General features: G+C 44.4%; 1 protein-coding gene and 1 long non-coding RNA gene across 2 annotated transcripts; both read left to right on the top strand.

The window, feature by feature from the left end:
- The first annotated feature begins 5,874 nt into the window (after nt 1-5,874).
- LOC135921141 (uncharacterized) lies at nt 5,875-10,195 on the top strand. Its single transcript, XM_065455463.2, has 4 exons — nt 5,875-6,296; nt 7,162-7,325; nt 8,470-8,534; nt 9,307-10,195. Exons 1-2 carry the CDS (start codon nt 5,903-5,905, stop codon nt 7,248-7,250), a joined length of 483 nt encoding a protein of 160 aa, XP_065311535.2. The 5' UTR covers nt 5,875-5,902; the 3' UTR covers nt 7,251-7,325; nt 8,470-8,534; nt 9,307-10,195.
- A 13,552-nt stretch (nt 10,196-23,747) lies between these two features.
- LOC139057920 (uncharacterized) lies at nt 23,748-27,692 on the top strand. The gene is made up of 3 exons (XR_011513093.1): nt 23,748-24,081; nt 24,851-24,937; nt 27,574-27,692. It is a non-coding gene; the product is annotated as an uncharacterized lncRNA (long non-coding RNA).

Here is a 27,692-nt window from a genome sequence, read left to right as displayed (position 1 = left end):
GTGTGTACGGGCGCGAGCAAAGATCGTTGCTGTTGGCTAAGCACTCATTGGTTCCCTAATAAATATCTTTACAGTTTACTCAGAGCGTGAGATGCAAACTAATCGTCTACAAATTTTGTCGTTTTTTTAACCGCACGGCAACAATCAAATAAAGTTTCTGTTGGCAACGCAGACATGGCTTCACTAATAAATATTGAGACAATTTACTTACAGCGTGATATACCCACTAATAGTCTACAGATTTTGTCGCTTGTTATAATTGCAATCTGCCAACTGGCTTGCAGTGCCAGACTTACGATCTTAAAGAGTCGGTCATGATTAAACAACCGAATGAATTGTAAATTTGTCCTACATGTTTATAGTTTTATAATTCCTGAATAAACATTGCATGGAAGTGATAAAATTGCTAACATTTTATTGCAATAATAAGAAAGGACCTACTTACTGTCACAACTGATAGTGGTGGTCATCGCTAGAAGAAAACATCGGACAGGATGCACCTGAAACCGGAAACATGAGTATTTAGTGTAGTCACCAAGATGAACACAGCTGTTAGGCCTATATTTCTATATTGCAGACCTTTGTTGAACATTCATCAGTAACAACGCGTATTATTTCAGCCTAATATAGGCTTGCGCGCTTTCTATGCTACGGGATAATTATATGCAAACAATTCGATTGACAAAGAATTGTGTTATGTCATTGTGAGTCTACTTCATGTTCAGATGTGCGCTATCCTAACGAACAATATAAAATATAAATTTTGTCTGCACCTGCCAGCTATCATACGTTTATTCATTTTTTTTTCCGTACCGTCGGAACCCACCCAGGAGTTAAACTGGGGCGGGATATTGAAAAGTACAATCGAACGGAGTAGGCTGCCTGTTCAAGTCGAATATTCCCCCACCCCCCTGTCACACGGTAAGATTTAATGGCATTCGAATCGAATGGCATTCGGTACGTCGAATGCCATTCGGTCTCTTGCGCTGCTACATAGTAAAATATAATGGCATTCGCAAATGATAGCAATGATGATTTGGAACCGAATTTGTGAAATTCAAAAAAAGATGTGTACGTAACAAACGCGTTTAAGAGCTTTTGCGACTGCTCTTAAAATGTACGAAAAAATTTTGACGGCAATTATTCACAACTAAAAGCACTTCAAGCAATACATCCAATATGGCCGACCACCGTGAAAGACTCCTGGTGCAAAGAGTAATAGCGCTTGAGCACATCCCGTGGTGAAAGTATCGTCGGGGCAAAAAGAAGTATTCCTTTTTATAAGTCTAAATAAATATCTTCTGACTTTGCTGATGCACGCATTATTCTTTCGCGTTGCGTAACGCTGTTGTCTATCTGGGGTCAAGTGTATACATTCGGTTCGAAATCGAATGTGAATGAGTTCCCCTAACTCATTCGATGGCAAATGTCATTCCATTCGAATAAGATTAAATTTTCCCGTGTAAATCCCGATAAGTGGGAATATTTGCGAATGCCATTAGCCATTGCCGAATGCCGAATGTCATTAACGAATAAAATTCAACGAAAGAAGGGCATCGCTCCACACAAACGCACAACAATCGTGTTGCTGTGATCGTGACAAAATGACGCCTTGGGTGGCTCAGATAACCTATCTTGAGAATTTCAGTTTGAAAGAATTCGTTGCACCCAACATGTACCTGGATGGTTTTGACAGTGTTCTAGTGTAAAGTGGAATTCCGGTAATTGTGTAGCTGCAAGTAGTAGATGCGCCGCACAGGCGGAATAGATGTAGGCTTGCAATTAATAATGAAAGCCATTCGGCACTGAGTACTTGACACCGTTACTTGACACAAATGTTATCAAAGTCAGGATGGAAAATAGAAGAGTCAGGCTGTTCTCTTATTGGACGATTATTGACGCAATCACTCGTAATAACGCGGTGACTGTATACAAAAGTGAGAACTACTTTCCAACTTCAAAGGTAACTGCCGTGCTCTTTCTTGCCAGACTTTCTTTGATGATCTTTTATAGTTGACTTTCACAATAAAATATTTTGTCTTTAACGGTAACTATGTCTGCTGAGGAACACTAGGCGCTTGACCCATTCAAATACCATTTTGAGTAACTTATTGTACCGTATTGTACGCTTGCCTTGAAAATTATGAGGAATTGTGTACGAAAGGGGTCGGCATCGCAATCAGTGTAAAAAAATCTACCGATAGAACAACGTGAAACAGTTTTAATTTGATGAGCAAGAACACCTAATAATTCAGGAGACTTGCGAACAGGGTGCCACAAATGAATATGTAAAAATGAATCTGGAATATTAAAGCTTCCATGTGCTGGCACTGCCAAACAGGTTTACCCAGTTGTACAAAAGAATACAATTATTCAGCAGAAAGATACAGCAAATTTCTGGCAAGCAACTGTATTCCAAACATATTAAAGTTACATATAGGATGTTTCTAGAGCAGTTGCTAAACACGAGTCATAAAAGACGACATAGACTTCGTCCATTTTATGACACAAGCACATTTTTATGTTTACATGAGTGCCACTCCATCGAAACTCATTATCTAAGACTGATGATCACCAAGTCATTTATTAACGTCGTTGGTATAAGTATGGCTGTCCCTTCTGACACTGCAGTTCGCTCGAGACCTACCGTGTATTCTCGTGCTACGGCCGTGACTCTTAATGTGCGCCAAAAATCCTCAATGCAAACAATTTGTTCACTTACGGTCTGCACACTCTTTTTTCCAAGCGGGCGCGCCATCATTGGTGGCCGCACTGCGATACTTTTGGGCAGTATCTACGGCGTGCGCAGACGGGTATCAGTGAATATTGGTTTTGACGCATCGTTAATTGACTGCTTAAAGAAAGCTTGACGACGCATCCATTGGCGTCCCATAATTATTTTTATGGCCTTGCGGCAGAGGCTTGATTTTTTTATCACATACGCAAAGGTTTCCGACCTTCGCACGTGTGTTTTCGCTCCTCCACCACGTGAAAAGTACACGTGTGTTAACGGGTGCTACATAATTATCTTTCTGTGTGAAATAGTCGGGATCTTTACGGCGTACAAGCCTAAAGGTGTTGCGTACAAGCGGCGCAACATCTGAGAAGGGCTTCACTTTTTCAACAGTGCGCTAATCGCGTGGCGCATACAGGCCTATGACAGGGCGTGTGGGTCTGCTCTTCGTTTTATTTTTCCACAGTTGACCAACGTTGCAGAAGAGACGGCTCAATACATCTGCTGCCATTTGGTGGTTTATCGCGTCGTGCTGAGAGTTAAGTCTTCATAGACCATGCGACACATAGGTTGTTCCTCGCGTTTCACTTCACACGTAGGTGGGCACTTCACACGTAGGTGGGCACTTCACACGAAGGTGGGCACTGAACCAAATCGATGGGTGTTAAGTGAAAATGACGGTTGCTGCCTTCATTGTTCAACCTTACGTGCGGGGCAACGCCCAAACACTTTTCTAGCAATTATTGTCTCGTCAGCCCATTAAGATGCAAGAGCGGTTCGTGAATGTTTCTTGGCTAGGTTACGTGATGGCTGCGTATCTAAGTATAACTTCTGTCCCCCCTCCCCCCCTGCCCCCTCCCTAGAGAACACCAGCCGTCGTAGCACCACGTGGCTCCCTTTCGTCACTGCTTAGTTGCTGATAAAGGGATTCCATACCCACTGGGACGGTTGCCTGACCAGCCGTGCCAGCGTAATGAATGGAACTTCCAAACTTCTACTTGCACGATAAGGTTTGAACTCTCATATTTTCTTGTCCGCAACTCCATGTAAGCCCTGATGGGTCTGCTTTTACTTTACGTACTGCTACAGGTTCCTAATGACTCGTGAAAATGATGCTTTAAGGCGTGATCTTCGCCGGTAAATTAAAGAAATGAAAGACAGCGTTAACTTCGTGAACAAAACCGTTTGAATCATTTAAAGATGTGAGCACACTTTTAAAGAAAGCAAATGCATTCCTCTTAGGAGCGCAGGAGATGCTTCTGCATCATGTTCGGTCATCGAAGAGATGATTTCCCAAAAATGGATTGCGTTTAGAAGAAATGAACAATACGCTGGCTAGAATTTTGAGGTAAAAGAAATTTCGCACGACGAAAACGAGAGCATCAAAGCTATATCTGGCTGGTAGATGATGGGATTTGTGAACCAATGAAAAATTCGTACTATTTCTTCTTCCTGGCTGCAGTGATGATTCTTATCCATACAGTGTAGTCATGTTGAACAGCTACTTTTCGCGAGACGGTATCATTCATCTGGAGAAGAAATGAAAGGTTTACTGCGTGGGACATCGCTTATACGGTGTGCAGCTTGCGGATTTCATCCGCACACCGCAACCCGCCGCGACGTCTCAGTGACAACCGCAGCGCAGGCCACCACTATCAAGACTCCTCCAAAACTGTCTGCTGCTTATTTACCTGTCACATCGACAACTTATCAGTCCAAGCCACCGTTTACCCTCGGCCTACAGTTACCCTACAGCTACAGTGCCCCATTCCTCAAATGCGAGTTCGATCTGTTTACGACATTGTTTGCGAATGTTTCTCTACTGCTATGTTGTCGCTATGGTCATGGGATGTTGAAGAGAACCAGGGCCTCCGAGACGCTCACCAGGAGCAGGGAGGACATTGAATCGCTGCATGATGATCCCGTTGAACAAATGAAAATTAGGTACCAGCTGCTCAAAGGCGTGCATTCTCGTACTTTGCAAAGTTGGGTATGTGACACAGAATTAAATAGAATTAGCTACTGATAGTAAAGCTATCAAGAATGAGTAAAAAGTAATTTAATCGAACACAAGTGACATAGATAAAAGACTTAATGAACTGCATGAAAAATGCGACACAAAGGACCAACTCTGTGAATATTTATCTAATGCGAAAGTACTAATGGGAAAAACAATCTGCTCCTAGTAATCTGAGAGAGTAGCGTCTCGATGAAATGGCAGACAGGTCTCGGCGCATGAACTTAATCTATCGTGGTTTCACTGATGGAAAGGAGTCTTGGCAAGAGACAGAATCCGAATCGATTTCAGCCATTGCAGAAGTGATGAGTTCGTTTTCTACTGATTCAATCGAGCGTGCACACCACTTGGGCGTTTTCTCAGGAAATAGCTGTAGACCCATAATTGCTAAATTTCACAGTATAAAAACGAGAGAACAAATTTCCTAACTGCGTGGTCAGTCCAAGTCAAGAAATATTACTGTTAGCGAGGACTTCTCAAGCGGTACTCGTGTTGCTCGAAAAAATATGTAATTTGAGAATAACCTGCCCGGACAACCAAGCCTGAAGCTTCGTCACAACAAACTGTTTTTAAACGACAAATTTTTATGGATGATGCGTCTGTAGATCATGTCTGCGATGTAACCCGCAGCCACAATAGTGGTGGCGATGACACTTCACCACGTGTCTTAACTTAGGTACGCACGAGGGATGATGGACAATCAACTTTACATCATGTGTCAGTCCTGTACAAGCATGCCTCGCTGTCTTCTGCCATTGATACCTGCTCAGCTCATATCATTTCTTTAATAAAAACGTGGCTTTCGGCGCATGGTCACGATTCCGAGATTTTTCATGACGCCCATCTTTTTTCTATTTATCGATGTGACAGCACTGTCAGACGTACAAGGTGGCGTATTATTTTCAATCAGTAAACAAATTCCGTCTTCAAGTATTCCTATTCACAGTGACTTAGAAATTACTTTTGTATCACTTATGTATCATATCTGATGAAAGCGCATGTGCTATCGACATGCACGATTGCCACGTGCATATACCCGCCCCTCACTGTTACTGACCCTTTCCACCTTCGACTATAAATAAAAATGTAGAATAAAGGCGTGATTTTGCTTCTTGACAACCCAGTCTATTCGTTGCCCACGAGAACGAAACATGGTGCCAGAAGTGGGATGCAAGGCTACCAGCTCAAGCGAATGGTACCTGGGACAGGCGAACGTGAGAAGCAACGACATGGAGCACCTGAGGCAACCTGAATCGCTACGCCTGACAGCGGATGTCGGAAGGAACTGGAAGCGGTTTCGTCAGCAGTTCGAGTTTTTTCTGCAAGCGACTGTATGCAAAGCGAATCCAAGGTCGGAAGCGGCGAAGACGGCCCTGTTCCTCGGCGTGGCGGGGGAGGCAGCCTTGGACGTTTCCAACAATTTTGTGTTCAGCGGAGAAGAGAACAAGGAAGACTACAATACCGTGATTGCCAAGTTCGAAGAATACTGCATGGAGCAACAGAATGAAATGCACCAGCGATACGTTTCCCGCTCTCGTAGTCAAGGTGAGGCGGAGCTTTTTGAGTAGCTTCTACGCGAGTTAAAAAAACAAGCGCAGTACTGCAACTTTAGGACCATGACAGACAATATGGTATGAGACCAAATTGTCTTTGGAACAAACTCGCCAAGGCTTCGAGAAAAGATGCTCAGGGACAAAAACCTGACCTTGGAAAAGGTTTTCATCCTATGCAAGGCGGCTGAAACATCAACACGCCAAAACAAATTTTGGCATAAAACAAAGGAAGAACTCGATATGAACGCTGTCACAGCCAGCAAGAGCACTCCTAGAGGGTCCAGGCACGACCTAAAATGCAGCCGCTGCAACCGAAGGCATGCCGCTAGAAGCTGTTCAGCTTACGGCAAAGCCTGTTACTCGTGGAATGGGCGAAATCACTTCGCATGTTTTCGCAGTGAGAAAGAGTGCGTATACGAAGTGCAGCATCAAAACGATGACTTCGAAGTACTGAATGTCGCCAGCAGCAGCGCAAGCAGAGAACGAGTCTGGCATGTGAACGCATGCGTTGACGGCAAGTACGTCTCCTTTAAAGTGGACACAGGATCGCAGGCAAACGTGTTGCCACTTTCAATATTTCGCGAGTTCAAGATGACCAGTCTGATGCCGAGTTGCGCCGTTTTGAGATCCTATGGGGGCAACATGATCAAGCATGTTGGGAAGTTTTCAGCGCCAGTCAAGATTGGCGACCGCGAGGCATGCGCAAGTTTTTTTTGTGGTCAAGAAGGATCACAGCGCTATCTTAGGCTTAGAAACCAGCGAGAAGCTAGGAATCGTACAGCGCGCTGTTGACTGCGTGACGACCAGTAACACCGAAGCAATTGTGAAGGAGTTCCCACGTCTTTTCCATGGAACAGGGAGCGCTCCACGTGAATGCAAGATTGCGCTGCACAAGGATGCCGTGCCAGTCATCCAGCCAGCTAGAAGCGTGCCCCTGTTCCTGTGAGAGCCTCTCCGTACTGAACTGGGCAGAATGGAAAAGGATGGCATCATCCAGAAGGTCAGCAGCCCCACACATTGGGTAAGCCCCCTTGTCATTGTACTAAAGACAGACGGCAAATTGCGAGTATGCATGGACCCAAGACGCATCACCGAAAACATCAAGAGGGAGCACTACCAAATGCCGCGCAGAGAGCATATTGAGGCAGACTTAGCAGGCGAGAAGTTTTTTTCCCGTCTCGATGCAAATGCGGGATTTCATCAAATCGCATTAGACGAACAGTCATCGAAGATATGCACATTCGCGACGCCCTTCGGCCGCTATCACTTTCTTCGGCTACCGTTCGGTATAGCTTCGGCTAGCGAAGTGTTTCAAAAAGCCCTTAACGAGGTTTTTGATGGCCTGCCAGGTGTACGCGTGTACGTAGACGATGTGCTAATCTAGAGAGGGACCAGGGCCGAACCCGATGAGCGGCTGCGCAGAGCATTAGAAGCAGCTGAAAAAGCGGGCCTTACCTTCAATGCGTCCAAGTGTTGCATTGTCCTGCAAGAAGTACTCTTCCTGGGTGACATCATTAACGACAAGGGCATTAGGCCAAATCCAGATCTCGTTGAGTCTTTTAAAAATGCCAAAACCTCAGGACAAATTGGTGGTATAAAAGGCGGCTGGGAGTCGTTAACTACTTCAGCAAGTACCTACCATCACTCTCGCAGCTTACGTCTACTTTACGATCCCTCGTCAAACAAGGTGTCATCTTTGATTGGACACCAACCCAAGAAAAGGAATGGCAGGCTATATGTCGGGACTTAAGTAATGCACCATTGCTTGCTATATTTGATGCGAGTCTGGAGACAAAAGTAACTGCAGATGCCTCTCAGAGTGGTGTTGGTGCGGCGCTTCTGCAACGTCCTGGGGACTGCTGGCAGCCGGTCGCCTACGCGTCAAGAGCTTTGGCAGAATCGGAGCAGATATTCGCAGATTGAAAAAGAGACATTGGCTTTAGCTTTCGGTTGCGAAAAGCTCAATTATTTCGTTTATGGCCGCCCTCTTATCCTCGAGAGTGACCACAGTCCACTGATAAGCATATCAAAGAAAGGCATAAGTGATATGCCATCCAGAGTGCAACGATTTTTCTTGAGATTGATGAAATATGACTACACGCTAACATTTATTCCTGGCAAACAAATGGCCCTTGCTGATATGCTGTCCCAATCACCTGTTTCAGGACTCAAGGCAGCTTCAGACACGAGTGACATCGAGATCCATGCCATCACGGTCGTAGCAGCACTCGTAAGTGAAACGACAGCTAGAAAAGTTGCACAGGAAACTGCTCTCGATCCACATCTTGGCACTGTGTTAAGAAAGCTTGCGAAGGGAGAACCTATCGACGGCCCCCTGAAACCAGTGGCCGCAGAGCTGTCGGTAGTAAACGGCATATTATTGAAAGGGACGAAAGTAGTCATACCGGCAAGCATGCACGGCGAGATATTGAAACGGATCCACGCAGGCCATCTGGGCCAAGTTATGTGCAAAGCTAGAGCAAGGCAAATGGTCTATTGGCCTAACATAAACTCGGACATTCAGTCCCTGAGTGAAAGATGTTCAACCTGCAAAACATGTGCTTATAAGCAGCCTTCGGAGCCTTTAATCATGCAACCTACGCCTACGCAGCCATGGTACCGTATCGGCGTCGATCTTTTTCAGTACTCGGGAAGGGATTATTTGTGTGCATACGACTCGGTGTCCAATTTGCCTGAGGTAGCGCTACTGCCCGAGACAACAGCCAGTGCCGTTATCGATAGGCTGAGTGAAATATTTTCAAGGTACGGCATCCCAGTCGAGGTTTGTACAGACAATGGTCCACAGTTTAGCAGCCAAGAGTTTATTAGTTTTGCAAAGTGTTAGGACTTCAAACATGTGACATCAATCCCGCCGTATCCTCAATCCAACGGGCTCACTGAGAACGGTGTACAGGTGGTGAAACGTATTCTAAAGAAAACAAAAGCTGCAGGAGAGTGTTTTTGGCTGGGCTTGTTAAATAACAGGGCGAGTCCTTTTGAAGGTGGCCGGTCTCCTGGGGAACTGCTGCAAGGAAGGCGGCTGCGGACACCAGTGCCGGACTTCAATCCAATGTTGGCGACTGTCGTCAAGAAACACCGGCAGAGAAGTCGTCATAGGCGCACCTTACCAAGCCTCAGCAACAATGACGCGGTACGCTTGAATGGAACATCATGGGCCAGGAAAGCAAAGGTGGTCGGATCGGCCAGCCCACAATCCTTCTATGTGCGCACAGAGAACAATACTGTGCTGAGACGCAACCGTCGGCATCTTCTGGCGACGAAGGAATCGTATGAGGTTGGCTCATCAGACGACTAAGATATCACCGACAACCAGACCTCATTTCAAGGTGTGGCTTCAACTACTGCAGCCTCGCCCTTAATAGCTCCACAGCCGTCGCCTCAGCGATTGCGACGCAGCCAACGACAGACACGGCAGCCAGAGCGTCTGGGTTATGACCAGCAGTTCCAGCAGATGCGCCAGCGGTATTAATTTCGTCATGTAATTACTGTTTGGAAAGAGGATGTATCATATCTGATGAAGGCGCATGTGCTATCTACATGCACGATTGTAACGTGCATATATCCGCCCCTCATTGTTACTAACCCTTTCCATCTTCGACTATAAATAACGATGCAGAATAAAGGCGTGGGTGATTTTGCTTCTTGACAACCCAGCTGTCCAGTCTGTTCGTTGCCAACGAGAACAAAACAACTTACACTCAGTCATCTTAAAATAATGCTAAGAGTGTTATTGCTCTCCCACTTACGAATCCTCATTAGTTACTATATTGCACATCACCGTTATTCACAATCGCATGCGTTTCCCATCATCACCTGTTTTTTGACGGGATACTTTCATTTTACGAATATTAAAAGGCGCTTTCTACCACCGCATCTGTCGCCGCCCTCTATCGAAGCTCAGGAATTTTTGGACATCCGTTGTTGATTGTATTGGATTGAATAACTTTAATGAGAGGTCCTGCGAGCTACGGGACGCAAGGTCCCATAGAGCGGGCTACTCCCACGTTGGGACCGGGAGTTGTAACTCCCTGGCCGCATCGTGGGCTCGCTGGACGGCCCATAGCTGTTCCGCCAGGTCCGTGCTGCGTAATGCTTCTTGTAGCCTGGCGGAGTCTTGATCCTTGTTTGCGTGGGTCCGACCACACGGCCAGAGCAAGTGATGTACGTCTAGTGTGCTATGGCAATTTTCGCAATGTGATGTTTTGTATAGGTCAGTCATGTAGTGATGTAGTCTGTTCTGCGTGGGGTACGTGTTTGTTTGAAGCATTCTGAACGTGAGGGCTTGAGGCCTGGTGAGCTTATTGTGAGGTGTGCTGTATATTCTGCGGTCTAGATAAAAGTGCTTTGTTATCTCGTTATATGTGGAGGGAGGGTCCCGATTCTCGCTGGGATGGTCACGACCAGAATAGGTGGCGTCGCGATTGTCACCAACTCACTTAACAGATACAACCAGTTTATGCCTTAACGGTGCAAACATCCTTGATTTAGTATTCACAACTAATCCAGACTTCGTGTCTGACACTCTTCATTTACGAGGAATCGCTGATCACGTTCTAATTCATTTTTACCTGAGCACCCTGCATCCTATTACTCGGAAGGTAAGCAAATTATACTAGACTACAACCGAGCTGACTTTCAGGGCATTAATAGCAGTCTAGCCATTTTACGGGACTACTACTTAGAAGGTTCTCATAACCAATTTGTTGAAGCTAAGTGGGATTTGTTTAAAGACATAGTGTACGAACTAACAGATAAGAACATCCCTAAGCTCAGCATTGCAACTAACCCACGTACCCCTTGGTATAATCCTAACCTTAAGCGCTTATCTAACAGGAAGAAACGTGTTTATCGTTCAGCTGAATTCTCGCAGATTAACTCCAGGTGACCCGCCTATCAGTTAGCCTCCGAGGCTTACGCACCAGCGCTCAAATCCGCTAAGACTATCTTCATGCCAACAACTGTTCCATTTCTTCTGAAGGACAATATTAGGAAATTTTGGTGTCTCATAAACGCAACATGCGACTCATCCGTTTCAATTGTAAGCCATAATGCTGATAGCATTCCTTACTGCTTATGTGCTGCAACATTAAACGATGCTAAACATTTTTCTCCTGTTTCCGATGTACTGATACCATATATGTACACGTCGATATTTCTTTCATCTGTACTGTCTTTGCTGAAGTGCTAGGTGTTGCTAAACTACTTCATTCGTTACGTAACAGTGCATCTCCTGGTTAACATTCTATATGCGCTAAATTTTTGAAGAGTACGTCAATCTATTGTTCGATTGTAAGTCCGGCAGTAAAACTTCACCCTTTAATTATCGCCCCATTTCCCTCACTAGTACAAGATACAAACTACTTAAGCATGTAATATTTAAATGATTAGTTAGTTTTCTTTAAGATAATCTCTTCTTCACATCTGCACAATATGGCTTTCGTAAAACATTCATGTTAAACTCGTCTCTTGTCATTTACTCATAAATTACACCACATACTTGAATCGTCCAGCGCGGACTGCCTATTCCTGGACTTCTCCAGGGCATTCGACAAAGTGTGTCATCATCTGCTACTGCACGAGCTATGTTTTCTCAACTTTGACCCTAACCTTTTTACGTGGATTAAATCATTCCTTCTTAGCCGATTACAATTTGTTAGTGCTGATGGCCGTAACTCATCCTCCACTAACGTTCATTCTGGCGTTCCACGAGGGTCCGTCCTTGGACCCGTTCTTTTCCTAATTTACATTAACGACCTGGCTTTTGCCGTTTACTTTGACATTGTTTTCTTCGCCGACCACTGTGTAGCTTCCTGAGAAATTAATACCGATAGGGATACTAACACTCTCCAGTCTGACATAGTTACTGTATTTAAATGGTGTAAATAATAGCGAATGGAACGAAACGTACCAAAACGTAAGATTATGCGTGTCGCGTGAAAGACTAGCAGTCATCCTATTTATCTTTTTAACAAGTTCCATTAGAATCCGTCACATATTATAAATACCTAGGTGTTCCTATATCATATGAGGTAAATTGGACACTGCACAGAGAAAACATTATTAGCAATGCTATCGGTATGCTATCGCAACTTGTCCACTGTATCCTCCTCAGTTAAACTAGCACTTTACCAAAACTTAATTTGACCAAAGCTTGAATACGCTCCCACTGTCTGGAATCCTATGCATGTAAAATTAATCACTGCCTTACAACTTGTTCACAATACCTCGACTCGTTCCATTCTCCCAAACTACAATCGCACTGCTAGCATAACAACCATGAAAGCCAGCCTTTCCCCTCCGTGTTTAGCCACGCGTCGAAATACGAAAACTTAGCCACTTCAATTTACTTCACAACATATACCACCATACCATTCTTCACGATATTTATTCTAGCTATCACGGCAATATATGTCCCATTGCACTGATCATCGCCATTAGGTAGGTATTTCATTTTGTAAAACAAAAACTTTTTTCCGGATATTTTCTTCCGCGCACAGCAATTGAGTGGAACCACCTTCCTGCTCACATTGCATCGATCATTGATAACCAATGTTTTCGCGCAGCAGTAACCAGTATTGTTGAAGTTCATGCATGTTTGAAGTTGCTATTGTAACTGATTGTACCTTGCTATTCTTTTTATGATTGTATTTTTTCCACTCCCTTCTGTTGTGTCATTAGAGTTGACGGTAAATCAATAAATAAATAAATAAATTTGTGCCACGGAATTCAGAGCGTCTAGCCTTGCAGTCTAGCCTTGCGAGCCTCGTTCTGCGTTAACAGTGTCTATGCCAGCGTCGCACATCTATAGATCTATTGCGTCATGCAGCTTGCCGTTTACAATTCAACTGTATGAATTTTGCTAATAATGTACTTCTTGTTTGTTCGTGTTCAGTACAGTTTCACATTGGCGTTACCGACTGGCTGACAGATATCTAGTCACATCTCTTCGCGTGACGCCATCAAAAGCGGGACTGATCTCCTTTAATTCTTTACAGACGATCTGCAAAACATATTCCGCTGTGTTTACCTAATAAAATACTGCAAAATGAAACAAGCTAAAAATCACTTGCACTCCAATTTACATAAAGGTAAAACATAATTTTAGACGGTTCAAATAATGAGGCGTTGCTAGAAAGTGTCACGCAGCTCTGGTGCACTCTGTTTTGCAGTGCTCGTAGAAAACGCTATGTCACCGTGGGTTTATATTTGAATATAAAGGGCTGAATAATTGTAAGCAGTGGTGAAACCCTTCCGCTTCTGGCGTAATTAGTTGGTCTGAATACCATCCCTTTTCGATCTCTGTGTTCTTTATACAAGGCTCGCATGGTATGGTTAGTGAAGAAAATCTTTACCTTGTTTATATATCACAGAAACAGCGGCTATATGATGTTAGACAGAATTAGTTGTGATGTATTTTCACTGTTCGTTAAAACGTTCATTGTTTGATTTCGATCTTTATTATAACTAATTATGTAAAGCCACCGAAGAGTTGTAGGTAGGTTTCAAGAAAGACATTATAACTTACCTGTATTAGAATAACGCTGAAATTTATTAATTCTGTCAAGACGGATATGTGCCATTAGGACACATTTAACTCCTGATTCCCTTATGAAAATGAACCATGAGTTTCTGTGGAGGACGTGATGTGTTCCTAAGGTGACATCAGACATTCATAAGGAATGCATCGTCTAATGTTTTTTGGCATCACAAGTACATCAGAGACTCAAATGACAATGCACCTTAGGATTTCTGATGAGAGGAGTGTACAGCTTTTTGTGTTATTGCTAATGTCAAAGTACATCATATTGTCACGTGGTGGTGACGTTAAGAACACAGTAGCAATACTGTGATAGACAAAACTAACTTTTATTGGGCGAACCTGTGCCCACAAAACAGGCTACACTTATAGCACAACGATAGCGGCGAACACGGTCGGCGATCGTCGAAAATCTGATCAGCGGTTCAAGCGCGTCGGCTTTTACAGAGCACTCGTCGAATGTTCCAGACTAATCGTTCGGACCCGCGTGCCTTCCACAAAGTTCTACACCATTCGCGTTACGCGATGAAATCAGATAAAACAAGGTTCGGCGACAACAGACAGCCGGGTAGAAGCATCGATAACTTTCCAGAAACATCGGATACATTCAGGCGCATCCCTCGCTGTGCGATTACAGTTGTTAAGCGGCGAAACGTGGTCGCCCGATAAAGATAAGTACACGTGTCAATACCCCCCTCTTAAAAAGCATCGACCCGATGCTACATACAAGCGAAATAAAAACACCCGTAGCAAAGAAAACAACAACAAAAAAATAAGGAATTTCGTCAACGTCCGTAAAAGGGTTTAAGGCGCACCACGTGGACCACTTCAGATCGTGCGCGGCGCCGCTGTGAATGCGAAATGCCGTCTGGCACGACCTCATAGTCCACAGCGCCAATACGTCGGATGACCTTGTAGGGTCCGAAATAGCGTCGGAGTAGTTTCTCACTGAGTCCTCGTCGGCGTATCGGTGTCCAAACCCAAACACGGTCGCCGGGCTGGTACTCAACAAAGCGTCGTCGGAGGTTGTAGTGTCGGCTGTCGGTCCTCTGTTGGTTCTTGATCCGTAGGCGGGCGAGCTGTCGGGCTTCTTCGGCGCGCTGGAGATAGCTAGCGACGTCAACATTCTCTTCGTCAGTGACGTTGGGCAGCATGGCGTCGAGCGTCCTCGTCGGGTTCCTGCCGTAAACCAGCTTAAACGGCGTGATCTGTGTTGTTTCTTGCACCGCCGTGTTGTAAGCGAATGTTACGTACGGCAGGACGGCATCCCACGTCTTGTGTTTGACGTCGACGTACATCGCTAGCATGTCGGCGAGGGTCTTATTCAGCCGCTCCGTAAGACCATTCGTCTGCGGGTGGTAGGCCGTGGTCCTCCTGTGCCTTGTCTGACTGTATTTCAGAATGGCTTGGGTGAGCTCCGCTGTAAAGGCCGTTCCTCTGTCGGTGATGAGGACTTCTGGGGTGCCATGTCGAAGCAGGATGTTTTCGACAAAGAATTTCGCCACTTCGGCTGCGCTACCTTTCGGCAGTGCTTTAGTTTCAGCGAAGCGGGTGAGGTAGTCTGTCGCCACCAGGGGCGTAGCCAGGGGGGGGGGCTTATGGGGCTTCAGCCCCCCCCGAAATTTTTTCGTGCTGTCCATGCACCGTCGACCAAAGCGGCCCCCGGCGCCGGAAATCACTCTGGATTTTGTCTACAATGTCTTTTTGACGCTCGAAAAGACATTTAACCGCGAAGATTGCAAACTCGGGCTGGATTTCGTGGCAACGCCCATACACCGGGAGTCACATAACGCCAAGCAGTCCCATCCGAGCACAAAGTTTCAAGGGCGCTTTGATGGTGAGTGGGCTCGCCGCGGCATCTCACTGAGGCCACGGAATCTATGGAGCGCATGGATATCAATTGCGAAACTTTATGGGTATATATCTCATAAGCTCTTGATGTGAAAGGTGCATTGACATTTCCAAAGTTGTGCTTTAGATTTTCAATTGCCGAACTTTGTGGGTTTAATGTTGTTATAAACATTTGACGCCAAAGGTCTATTGACTTTTCTAAAGTCTTACATCGGAACATACAACGAGACAAGCCAAGTCAACACACTAGCAGACAAGTTGACAAAGCAGGCAGCGAGGTCCAATGAGACGAAGCGTTGGGGTGGTTCGTTTGTGCCGTCATGTCACATAAAAAAATATCAAATTTTTTTAAATCTACGCCAAAGCATCCATTGAAGACACTAAAGCCAGCCAAAGTAACTACGTTCTTATTCATTTTTTCTACTTTGACTTTTATTCGCGAGGACACATTGAGCCTCTTCAATTTTTTTTTGTTCTCGCTACCCTACCCGCGGGGCTGCCAGAGCCAGCCAGAGCACATACGTTTTTCTCTTGTATGGCCCCGACCACCGTGCGGTGCACTTCGGTGCGCGTTCGGTTTGCTCTGGCCGAGTGGATTTTCACCGGACAGAGTTTTGGACGCTTTCTGGCCAGCAGACGATAAAAAAAACAATGGTCGCTCGCCGCCATCACTGTGGGGACTCGAAGGATTGCACCGCATTCCTTGAGCGGAACCTTTCCGGAAAGTCTTGTTTCGCCGCTGTAGGAAACTGAGCAGTATGCGTATGGTTCTCAGTGGACCAAGCGTCTCATGTTTTCTTCAGTATTCCTTCCGTAGCCCCATTAGGTGCCCGAAGTAGGCATTAGATTCTGGCCAACATATTTCCTATGCGTTTTTTTTTTTCATTTCGGTGCCTCCGCCTCACAGGAAAAAAATACATTGTTGCGGCGCAGCGAATTGTCGCATGGTGAAAGTTCAATTTTGATACTTCTTTTGCGGAAAGTAATGGGCGACGGGACGGTTCAGTTGCCGGATGCGTTTATTATATTATTGCGAAAGCAATTATATGGACACTCCAGGTACATTCCTGCCATCGCCCTGATGTTTCGTATAAAGTCCAAGGGTGATAACATCGTGACCACGCGCTGCATGCTGTATGTGCGAGTGAAAGCGTAGGAGGGGAGGTGGAATGGGTGAGCCGACGATGGTGGCTCAGTCTTGTGTGCGCAAAGGAGAAAAGCGGGGAGCAAGCGCGCCGCCTTCCGTCGCGCGCAATACATCGGGGGGAGTGGATGGAATGGGGGCGGAAGGTAGGATTCTGTGAATCTATGATTCTGCAACATGTTTATTTGCCTTGTTTGACGTATTATATACAGTTACTTCTTCTTACATACATAGACTCATTGGAGACTTATACGTATACTTAAATATCTTGTTGCGAGGTTTTGTTTATACATGCAGTGAACTTTGTTTCCAGTGACACTTTTTTGTCCTTTATCAAGCGGTATTTTCGCATTTGCATATCCCATTGTATCTTTGCATTTCTAATGTACGAGGGCGAGTCAAATGGAAGTGAGCCTACCCTAACCGCGCAATAATGGTTCGGTTCATTATCTGCGAGGCATGCGCGTAGGAGAACGACATGCCTCATTTACAAAAGCGACACGCAGGTGTGAAGATAAATGTTCTTTAATGCTCTCATACACTGGGTTGAATATGGTTGCGTCATATAATGGACACTTCAAAAGTTGAACACCTCGGTGTCGCGAAGTTTTTGACAGCTGAAGGTGCTTCCAAAACAGAAATCAATGGCCGTATGGCTGCCGTGTACGTTGAACACTGCATTTCATTGACCACTGTGAAGCGTTGGAGCAAACGGTTCAAAGGACGTTGCAAAGACATTCCAAGACAGGGCCAAAACCATCGTGCAATCACCCCCCAACACAATTTTAAAGGTTCATGAGCTGCTGAAACAAGAATGGAGGACAAGCATCGATAAACTGGCAGACCGTCTGAACATCAGTCACGGTTCGGTTCACGCCATAATTCATGAGCTTCTCGGTTATCGGCTCTTTGGTGCGCAATGCATCCCCAAGATTTTTATCCATCGCGAGAAGACGGAGAAGTTTTGCGCTGCCTTGACTCATCTGATCGGGTATCACAATGAGCATGACGACTTGTTGTTTGCAACTGTGATCGGGGACGAACCTTGGTGCCACTACTACGAGCCTGAAACACGACGGCAAAGCTTACAGTGGAAACATTCGAATTTACCACGCCCAAAGAACGTAAAGGCCATCATTTCCGTTGAAAAGGTGTTGTTGACTTTTTTTTTTCGATCGACAGGGTCCATTACTGATAGAATTTGTTAAATCTTGAGAGGCTATCAATTGTTTCCGATATTGTGAAACGCCAGAACGGCAGCGTGTCGCAATCAAGAACGAACAACGTGGAAAATTGACGAATGGGGTCACTTTGTTCCACGACAATCGATGTCCCCACGTCGCTTATGTGGTTAATACAAAACTGGCAAAGTTCAAGTGGGAAACGCTGCAACGTCCGCCAAACAGCTCAGACCTGTCACCTTGCGACTTATACATTTTGGGGCAACCGAAAAAACAGCTCAAGGGAACCAGATACAGACTTTTTGAAGCAGTAACCCAAGGAGTTTTATAAGACGGGAATCACGCAACTCGTTAGTCAATAGGACAAATGTCTAAATACTCATGAAGACTACTTTTAAATAAAGTATTCCGTTGTTGGCTCATTCATTTGACTTGCCCTTATATATCTTGCAGAACTCTTGCTTTTTATACGTGCTCTCTGTCGCGACTATAACTTCGGTGCAATTACTCACGATACACGACAAGGGACAGCTACTCCTGCGTAATACATTGGAACAAACGACAGCGTCATTGAGATTTTTCACTGGCCATTGCATATATACAAGAATGTAAGCACGGTTCTTGGATGACAAAGTTTCATTAACATATTTGTCCTCAACTTGCTCAGTTCATTGCCTTTTAATTTTTCATATCAGCGGCATGCACTGCTTTCCTGGTTTCGAACTGATATAGTTCTAAAGTTCGTGTGATATTTTCTTTACTTAATAAATAGACAAAAAAACATGGAAGCATTGACGTCAGTTATGTTGGGCACAATTTTGGCACATACGAGTATAATATTTTATGAAAAAATACATATTTTACTTGTATTTACAGTGCGTAGCTTTCAAGAATTCGTTTGCAGCATCTTTGGAAATGACAATGCAGTTATTATTCATGTATTTGATCCCTCGATAAATTGTTTAAGAGGAAGCTTTTGCTCGGGCCGAATCCGACGCGGCCTATTCAAATACTTGTAAAACGCAGAAACGCTTTTCTGAGATAATCCTGCTAATCTCTTTCATTGAAATTGGTTGCATTTGAGAGAGAAAGTTAAATCCTAGTGTCTGTTGGAAACAGAACTTCGATTTAGGGCCTGACTTTTGTTTAAAATATTTTGGAAAATTCGAAAGTTTGAAGAAATAGAAGCACGACGTTTACAAACTAATAGCTATGCATGAAGAACAGATATTATGGTTCTGTAAACGGCATTTATTATAACAGTCAAAGCGGACAAGTTTGCTATGTCAATTTGTATCTTACGTGGATTGGTCACGTTGTGTACAAGGGTTCTGCAAAAGCCGTATTTTCACAATACTAAATTTTTTTGAGATTCATGTGTAACATATCTATTTTGTCCGCTGTAGATGTACTATTAGATGCAATTCACAGAATTGTGATATCGTTTTTCATTGTTGAGTCACGGAGTTCTAAACTTGATAATGTCGTTTTCTGAAAATTTTCAGTTTTGGCCAATTTTTAATAAAGAATTGACCACCTAAATGAAAAATTCGAAGCCAGTAGTCACTAGAATTCAAATTTTTCTTTTAAATGCAATAAGCCTCCTCAAATTTGGTGAAGTGGTTGCAGGGAAAAACGAATTCCCCTTCTACATGTACTTAAATAGGAGCACCCGAGCTAAAGCTTAGCTTCATATGTATATATACATGTATATATATATATATATATACATGTATATACATGTATACATATGTATATATATATATACATATATATATGTATATATATATATATATATATATATATATATATATATATATATATATATATATATATATATATATATGTTGGGCCAGTGGCGTAGCCCCCCCCGAACAAAATTTCTGGCTACGCCACTGGTCGCCACGACGATCCACTTATTTCCGGTTGTTGACGTCGGAAAGGGTCCCAGCAAGTCCATCCCGATCTGCTGGAATGGTCGGCAAGGAGGCTCGATTGGCTGTAGTAATCCGGCTGGCCTTGTCGGCGGTGTCTTGTGTCGCTGACAGTCTCGGCATGTTCTGACATAACGGGCGACGTCGGCGGTCAGGCGCGGCCAATAATACTTTTCTTGTATCTTCGATAGTGTCCGGGAAAAACCGAGGTGTCCAGCGGTCGGATCGTCATGTAGGGCGTGCAATACTTCTGGACGAAGTCCTGACGGGACAACAAGAAGGTAGTTTGCGCGGACTGGTGAAAAGTTCTTCTTCACGAGTAGATTGTTTCGAAGCGTGAAGGAAGATAATCCGCGCTTAAATGCCCTGGGGACAACGTCGGTGTGCCCTTCCAAATATTCCACCAGGCCTTTTAGCTCCGGGTCTGCCTGTTGCTGTTCAGCGAAGTGTTCCGCGCTTATCATGCCAAGGAAGGCGTCGTCATCTTCGTCATCTTGCGGCGGCGGGTCAATGGGGGCGCGTGATAGGCAATCGGCATCGGAGTGTTTTCGTCCGGACTTGTAGGTTACAGTGATGTCGTATTCTTGTAGTCTGAGGCTCCACCGCGCCAGTCGTCCTGAAGGATCTTTTATACTCGCTAGCCAACACAACGCGTGATGGTCACTGACGACTTTGAATGGCCTGCCATAAAGATAAGGGCGAAATTTAGCTGTAGCCCAAACGATGGCGAGGCATTCCTTTTCGGTCGTAGAATAGTTACTTTCCGCTTTTGACAGCGACCGGCTAGCGTAAGAGATCACCTCTTCGACTCCGTTTTTCCTTTGGACTAGAACGGCACCGAGGCCTAGGCTACTGGCGTCAGTATGGATTTCTGTATCGGCATACACGTCGAAGTGCGCAAGTACCGGCGGCGACTGCATGCGTCGTTTGAGTTCTTCAAATGCGTCGGCCTTTTACAGAGCACTCGTCGAATGTTCCAGACTAATCGTTCGGACCCGCGTGCCTTCCACAAAGTTCTACACCATTCGCGTTACGCGATGAAATCAGATAAAACAAGGTTCGGCGACAACAGACAGCCGGGTAGAAGCATCGATAACTTTCCAGAAACATCGGATACATTCAGGCCCATCCCTCGCTGTGCGATTACAGTTGTTAACCGGCGAAACGTGGTCGCCCGATAAAGATAAGTACACGTGTCAATATATGAATGTGTACGATGCCAAGTCGCGAAAAATTCTTTGTAATGCGATAGCATTAAATGGCTCATGAGCCGCAAAATCCGGCATTGTCGGCGTGAGCACTCGATGTACAAAGAGGTTACAAACTCTCAACCTTTCATGGGAGTCGAACTAACCTACCTTTGGCGGCAATTAAGGCTACGAACCCACGACCTTTGGTGTTGATTAAGGCACCGTTAATTAAGAATATTATTGAAGATATGGTTAATTAATGCACTCGAACGCACGTACGACTCTTAGTGGAAGTCGAAGCCTGTTAATTAATATGTTAATTAAGGCGCAGCTGATTATTATGTTGTTAATTAAGACACTCGTATCCACGACCCTTGGTGCTTATGAAGGTGCTGTTAATTAACGCGCAGTTAAGATGCAGTTATTTGAGGCACTCGAACCCACGACCTTTGTTAATGATGACGAGGCTAATTAAGGTACAGTTAATTACGATCTAGGAATTAACTCACTCGAACACATTACCTTGTGTGGGAATCGCACCCACGACCATTGTTGTTAATGAAGGCGATATTAATTGAGGTAACGTTAATTAAGATATAGGCAATTAACACCCTCGAGCCCACGATCTTATGTGTTAATGAAGGTGGTGTTAATTAAGGCGCAGTTATGATACAGTTATTTGAGGTACTCGCACCCACGGTCTTTGTTAATGAAGATGGTGCTAATTAAGGCACAGTTAATTAAGATCCAGCAATTAAGTCACTCGCACCCAGTACCTTGGGTGCGAATCCAACCCACGACCTTTGTTGTTAATGAAGGCGATGTTAATTAAGGTAGTGTTAATTAATATAGTCAGTTAAGGCACTGGATCTCACGGCGTTTGTTGTTAAAGGTTATGTTAATTAGGCATATTCAATTAATATATAGTTACTGAAAGCACTCGAACCCATGATCTTGTGTAGGAGTTGTGCCCACGAATTTTGTCGTTAATGAAGGGGTTAATTAATTAACATTAGCATCACCTTTGCATGCGATGCTAATTAATGTACAGTTAATTAAGATATAGTTGATGAAAGCACTCGGACACATGAATATTGGCGGGAGTCCAACCCGTGACCATTGGTGTTAATGATGACGATGTTAAGTAAGGAACCGTTAATTAGGATACAGTTAATTAAGTCACTCGGACCCTTGGCCTTTGGTGGAAGTGGTTCCGATTCATCGTTAGGGACAGTCTAAGAGACAAAAATGATGAAAACGATATAACACAGCGTGAGCGCCGAGTACTCAGGAAACGCTTCCGATATATCAGGGCTAGGCACAAAACAACGACGTCATTTTCTTTCCTTTTAAAGAGCACTGTAAGATGGTGTTACCCCGTTATCACATTTGGTAAACAGTGCAATACTATACCGTATGCCTTGTTCTGAGCAGTTTGATTTCTCGGATGTGTTACTAGTCTTTAAGTGGCAAACCGACAATTGTGCAGATTGACATGATCATGACATGGAAAACTGCGCGTAAAAAATTATGGGGTTTTACGTGCGAAAACCACTTTCTGATTATGAGGCACGCCGTAGTGGAGGACTGGACCACCTGGGGTTCTTTAACGTGCACCTAAATCTAAGTACGCGGGTGTTTCCGCATGTCGCCCCCATTGAAATGCGGCCGCCGAGGCCGGGATTCGATGCCGCGACCTCGTGCTCAGCAGCGAAACACCATAGCCACTGACCAACCACGACGGGTAAAAAGAAAAAAAAAACTGCGCGTAAGCGTTTATTTGCTGGAACGCACTGTAGTACTTGGTTGAAAGCACATCGTACGCCAGCGCACATTTCTGGCATATACCACATAGGACAAATGCACGCTACCGAGACATGTGGGTTTATCGAGGAATCTTCGCGGATAGCACGATCAACACAGAAGGCACGAGCGACAGTAGTGCAACCCGCGCAGATTAAACGCACTAACACGAAAGCAAGATACGGACGACAGGGGCGTAAGCTGCGCCACACGAGCAGATTTGACGCTTTCCGACTGACACTGTTGCAACTGGCACTAAAACATCGCACACTGCACACGTGTCCCTCGGAGATCACGTCAACGATGTCTGAGGCCATATAGTTGATGTTAACGACAGCAGGAAGTTATATAAGTTGAAGTGACGGCGCAGGTAGCACGGGGAGCAGCGAAATGCGTAATTCACGGGTTTTATGAGAGGTAACCGAAGCGAAAATCGTTCGAATAACGTCACCGCAACGGCTTTCTAGAGGGTTAACGTTTTCAGATCTCGAAGGCCATGCTTTTGCTGTCTGCAGATAGCAGAAACGATTCAAATTGAAAATGCGTTATAGAATTTCTTTCTATGCCAAACTATACCTTACAATATAGACTTATCTGCGGTTCTGCTTGTCTTGCAACAGCTATGCGCAATTAGGCAGCCGCACAAATCCTCAGATGACGCTAGCCGAGGCATTGGCCGGCCCCAGCCGACCTGTTGGTGGCGCCACCCACCATCCCGTTTCCTATCCAATCCAATCCAATAAGCCTGTCGCTCTGTTTACGAGTCGGTCGGGCTTGCGAGCTGCAACGATGTGCTTGTTTGATCGTGTGTTTTTGTGTTTGCTGTAACTCAATATGACTTAGTTCGCGTGCGCATAAGTGCCACAGACAGCTTGTGTCTCGCTGCAAACTCGCCGTGTGCGTGGCGCGCCAGCCAAATGTGGACCAACGATGTTCATGCCGTGGAGTGCGTTCCCTTTGTCTCTGGTTGTCGTGGAAAGTTGGGTGGACGTCGCGAAGAAATAATGCGTATTGTTAGCGTGCCACTGCTCCTCCACAATATATGTCTGCTGGGAGCAACATCGAAGCATCGGCAACTTGGAGGGCGCTTTTCGACCGCGTCGTGCCATTCAAAAGGTGAGTAACCGTGCTTGCTAACTACACACGTGTTGTGCGTGCTTCTCGGTGTGGGCATAGGTTGCCTTGCGAACGTAGGAAAGAGAACTCCCACGACAACAGTGAAACCTATGCCGATGCTTGCTGGGTGTCAGAGTTTAGTTGCGCGAATTTATTGCCATAATGCGGAATTGAAAATCTTGATAAGCGTTTTCTTCTGATGAGAAAGATTAAGTTCGGAAATAATCGTGTTCATCATGCGCGCTTGTGCGTGAGCTCCCGCATTTCTGCTGATGTCGCATAATAACGACTCATCTACCTCTTGACCGATTCTCACTGCAATGACGTTTCCTCGCTTATAAATGATTCGACGTTGTAGATAATCTCTGCTTACAAAGTTTTCGATTTAGGAGTAGTATTAGGAGAAAAGAAATGTAAGCAATCACAGCGTGCTACTGGTACAGGTTTGTTTTGAAGGGGTGTTGCCATAACTTTGACGTAACTAAACATTACAAGGGATAGTCACATAAAGTCATTAAAGAAACTCTAGAATCGTTATGTAAACAAACATTCATGTAATGCGCTGCTGCTGCGTGTAAAATTTTGCCTTGTTGAAGGGGTCCCCGTTATCGTGACATTCATCAGTGACTTCGACTTCGTGCTCTGTTGCCACCCTGCACCAGTGCAGGCATTGTTTTCGTGACTGTTTTTGCATGCTCCTTGCATGTGTTCACGATGTGATGGTCTTATTCTGCCACAGCTATAAGTTAACAAAGAATTCTCTTTGTAGTGGTGAAGCCGTGACCCACAACAGTGTCCACATAACCCGTGGCCATGGCTGTAGCAGCACGGCATGCAATCTGGATGGACATATCAGGTATGCTTCAAGTGTACGTGTTCACAAAAAAGGGCTTCGGTTTCATTAGTGGATAAGTGTATCGACATATTACTTAATGAATCTTGCTAAATAGGCTAAATATTTATGCATCTTTATTCCACTTGCTGCTTATTTGTGTTTGTAGACATTATGCACACGTAATCTTGTTCTGTTAAAACTACACCTTGCATGTCCTGACGTTTAGTATTTTTCTCGCATCAATTGCTTGGCTGCAAGTCCATTTTATTTTTGCCTATTACGCAGTATGTTTCATTTTTATTTTGGTTTTATTTGTTTGGAACTGTTTTTATGCTGTAGCATATATTTCCCTGTTTTCCTTTCTGCTTATGATACACACATGTGCTGTCTTTGTCCATGTAAGAATTCGAAGTCTAGTGTGCCATATATGTCGCAGGTCTAAGCACGTAGTGTGCATACCATTGTTTAACATTGATATTTACAATTATGTCTGTTTTGTTCTCAGAATAACTGTCACTGGCAAATACACAATTGATGAACTCGAATTTCTTGAAATGAAATAGGAAGGCCAGTATTCATTGTGCTGCAGTTACTTAAGTAGTGAGGTCTTTTCTGGTAAGCTTTCTATTTTTTCTCTCACTTTCTTCGTATTCTTTTCTTTGCAAGCTGCCCCTATTTATGCTGGTAGGCATTGTAGCAGTTGTGAGTGTGTCTAGTGCAGCAATGTCACAGCTAGGTTGCACACTACAGGATACCAACAGATACCCATCATTGTTTTTGTGCATTTCTGAGAACCAGCTGTGTCCACTCGGCAAAACTTGTAGTGTCTATTTGAATTTGCCAATCAGTTCATGTAACTTTTCAGGACATTTACGCAGTGAGGGAAGGGAGACCACGCAACATGACCTTGGCTAACAACTGTTTAAGTTGTAGGAAGGACTAACAAAAATAGCACTCCTTGTGCACCAGTTAATTTGGGGGATGGCAGAAGTTGTAATACAAAGGCTTAAAATCATGATAAATGGTGTTTGCATAAAAAGAAGTAAGTGAATCGGCACACACTAGTTTCTATCCCTTGTAATCTACAAAGGATGCCTTTCTTCATGCATTGATAATGGGGGCTGCCTGACACTTATTGTTATTTATGTGGTGTGCCTGACTGATTTCTCTTGCCAATTTTCATCCATGGGTGAAAACAGATAAACAATCCTAATCCGGCCTGAAGCCCCATTGCAGATATGTGTGGCCAAGTCGGACGAGCATACTGGTCTTTTGAGTGAAATATGGTGATCTCATAGGTACATATTTAGGCACCAGCCAGTCTGCACTATGTACATTTGACCACATGTGAAAGGGATACAGTACAGTGCCTATGACACGTACTGGACAAATTTGGTGCCACCTTTAACCAAGCAACCCTCGCTTGCCTCCTTGCCTTTCTCGATTCAATTTTCAATTCAATCAGTTCATGTAACTTTTCAGGACAAAATTTGCGCAGCGAGGGATGGGAGACCACACAACATGACTGTTGTGCATATGCTGCCTAATTTATTTTTGCTGGAAATATATGTGCATTGCAATCCACAAGTGAATTGACAAAGGCACCCAGGCATTGGAGGCTTGCTTAGTTAAAGATACCCAAAATTTGTTTTGTATCTCTGAGGGGCAATGTAGGCTATTCTTTTGATCACGTGCATATTTGGTCCAATGTACATTGGGCACGCTGACTAGCCGGTGCCTCAGCATGCGCCTAGGAGAGCACCATAATTCACTCAAAGGACCAGTGTGCTCGTCCCATTTTACCATGCATTGACACGACAAGCTGTGCACGAGATTTAGATTGTTTATCTGTTTCGTTCGCCTATGGCAACCGATTGATACAACAAAATCAGTGAGGAATACCACATACAAAAATGGGACATGTGTCAGTCAACGCTCATTATGATTGCATGACAAAGAGAAATACTCAATAATGACGTGGGATAGCAACTACCGTGCTTATTTATTAAATTATTTTTATGCAAGCTTGTTCATCATGCTTCTACGCATTTGTTTTTCAACTTGTGCCCTCCCTCTGAAAGCAGCGCTCGGGTTTAAATGATAAAAACACCAGACATGGTGGGGTGTATTTCTTGAATTGGATGTATGCCGTCATTCAGGAGGCCAACACATGCATGACATAGTAGGCTTGGAATGTATGAGAACTGTGCCCGTAGCTGATGCAAATATTCTGTAACGACTGGCACTTGGATGTCTCTGGGATGCATTGGGTTGCCCGTGCACAAACACTCCTACGCTCATTTCCAAGCCAAGTAATTAGTGAGATTTTCTCATTCACGCTAGCAATCCACAGACACTGCTGTCCATTGTCAAGTGGAAACCGATATAGCTGAAGTAGTTCACGAAATGTACACACGCCACAGCTGATCCACGTTGCACGTTTTTACAGCCAAGAGCAATTTCTGCTTACTGTAGTTACTGCTCCACCCAAAGGCCACACAGTGGTTCCTCAACAACTTTGTGTGAACCGACCCCACATAAATTTTTCGCAGAACTATCTATAACATCTCCAGATCGTTCTGCAGCAAGTGATACAGCGTGTATTTCTGTGGTTGATTGCCAAGTTTTGTTAATTTTCTGTGCTTTCTACCATGCAGGGTACACGTGCACTTACTTGAAGATGACGACACTCCACCTCAAGAACAGCCTCTCCTCAGTGATAAGTAGCGAGATTAAATGAAAGGAAAACATCACATCCGTAACCAGACTGATACTG

The sequence above is a fragment of the Dermacentor albipictus genome, chromosome 3 (genome assembly GCF_038994185.2).
Source record: "Dermacentor albipictus isolate Rhodes 1998 colony chromosome 3, USDA_Dalb.pri_finalv2, whole genome shotgun sequence".
NCBI classification, from domain to species: domain Eukaryota; kingdom Metazoa; phylum Arthropoda; class Arachnida; order Ixodida; family Ixodidae; genus Dermacentor; species Dermacentor albipictus.
This window is presented reverse-complemented; position numbering and strand designations above follow the sequence as displayed.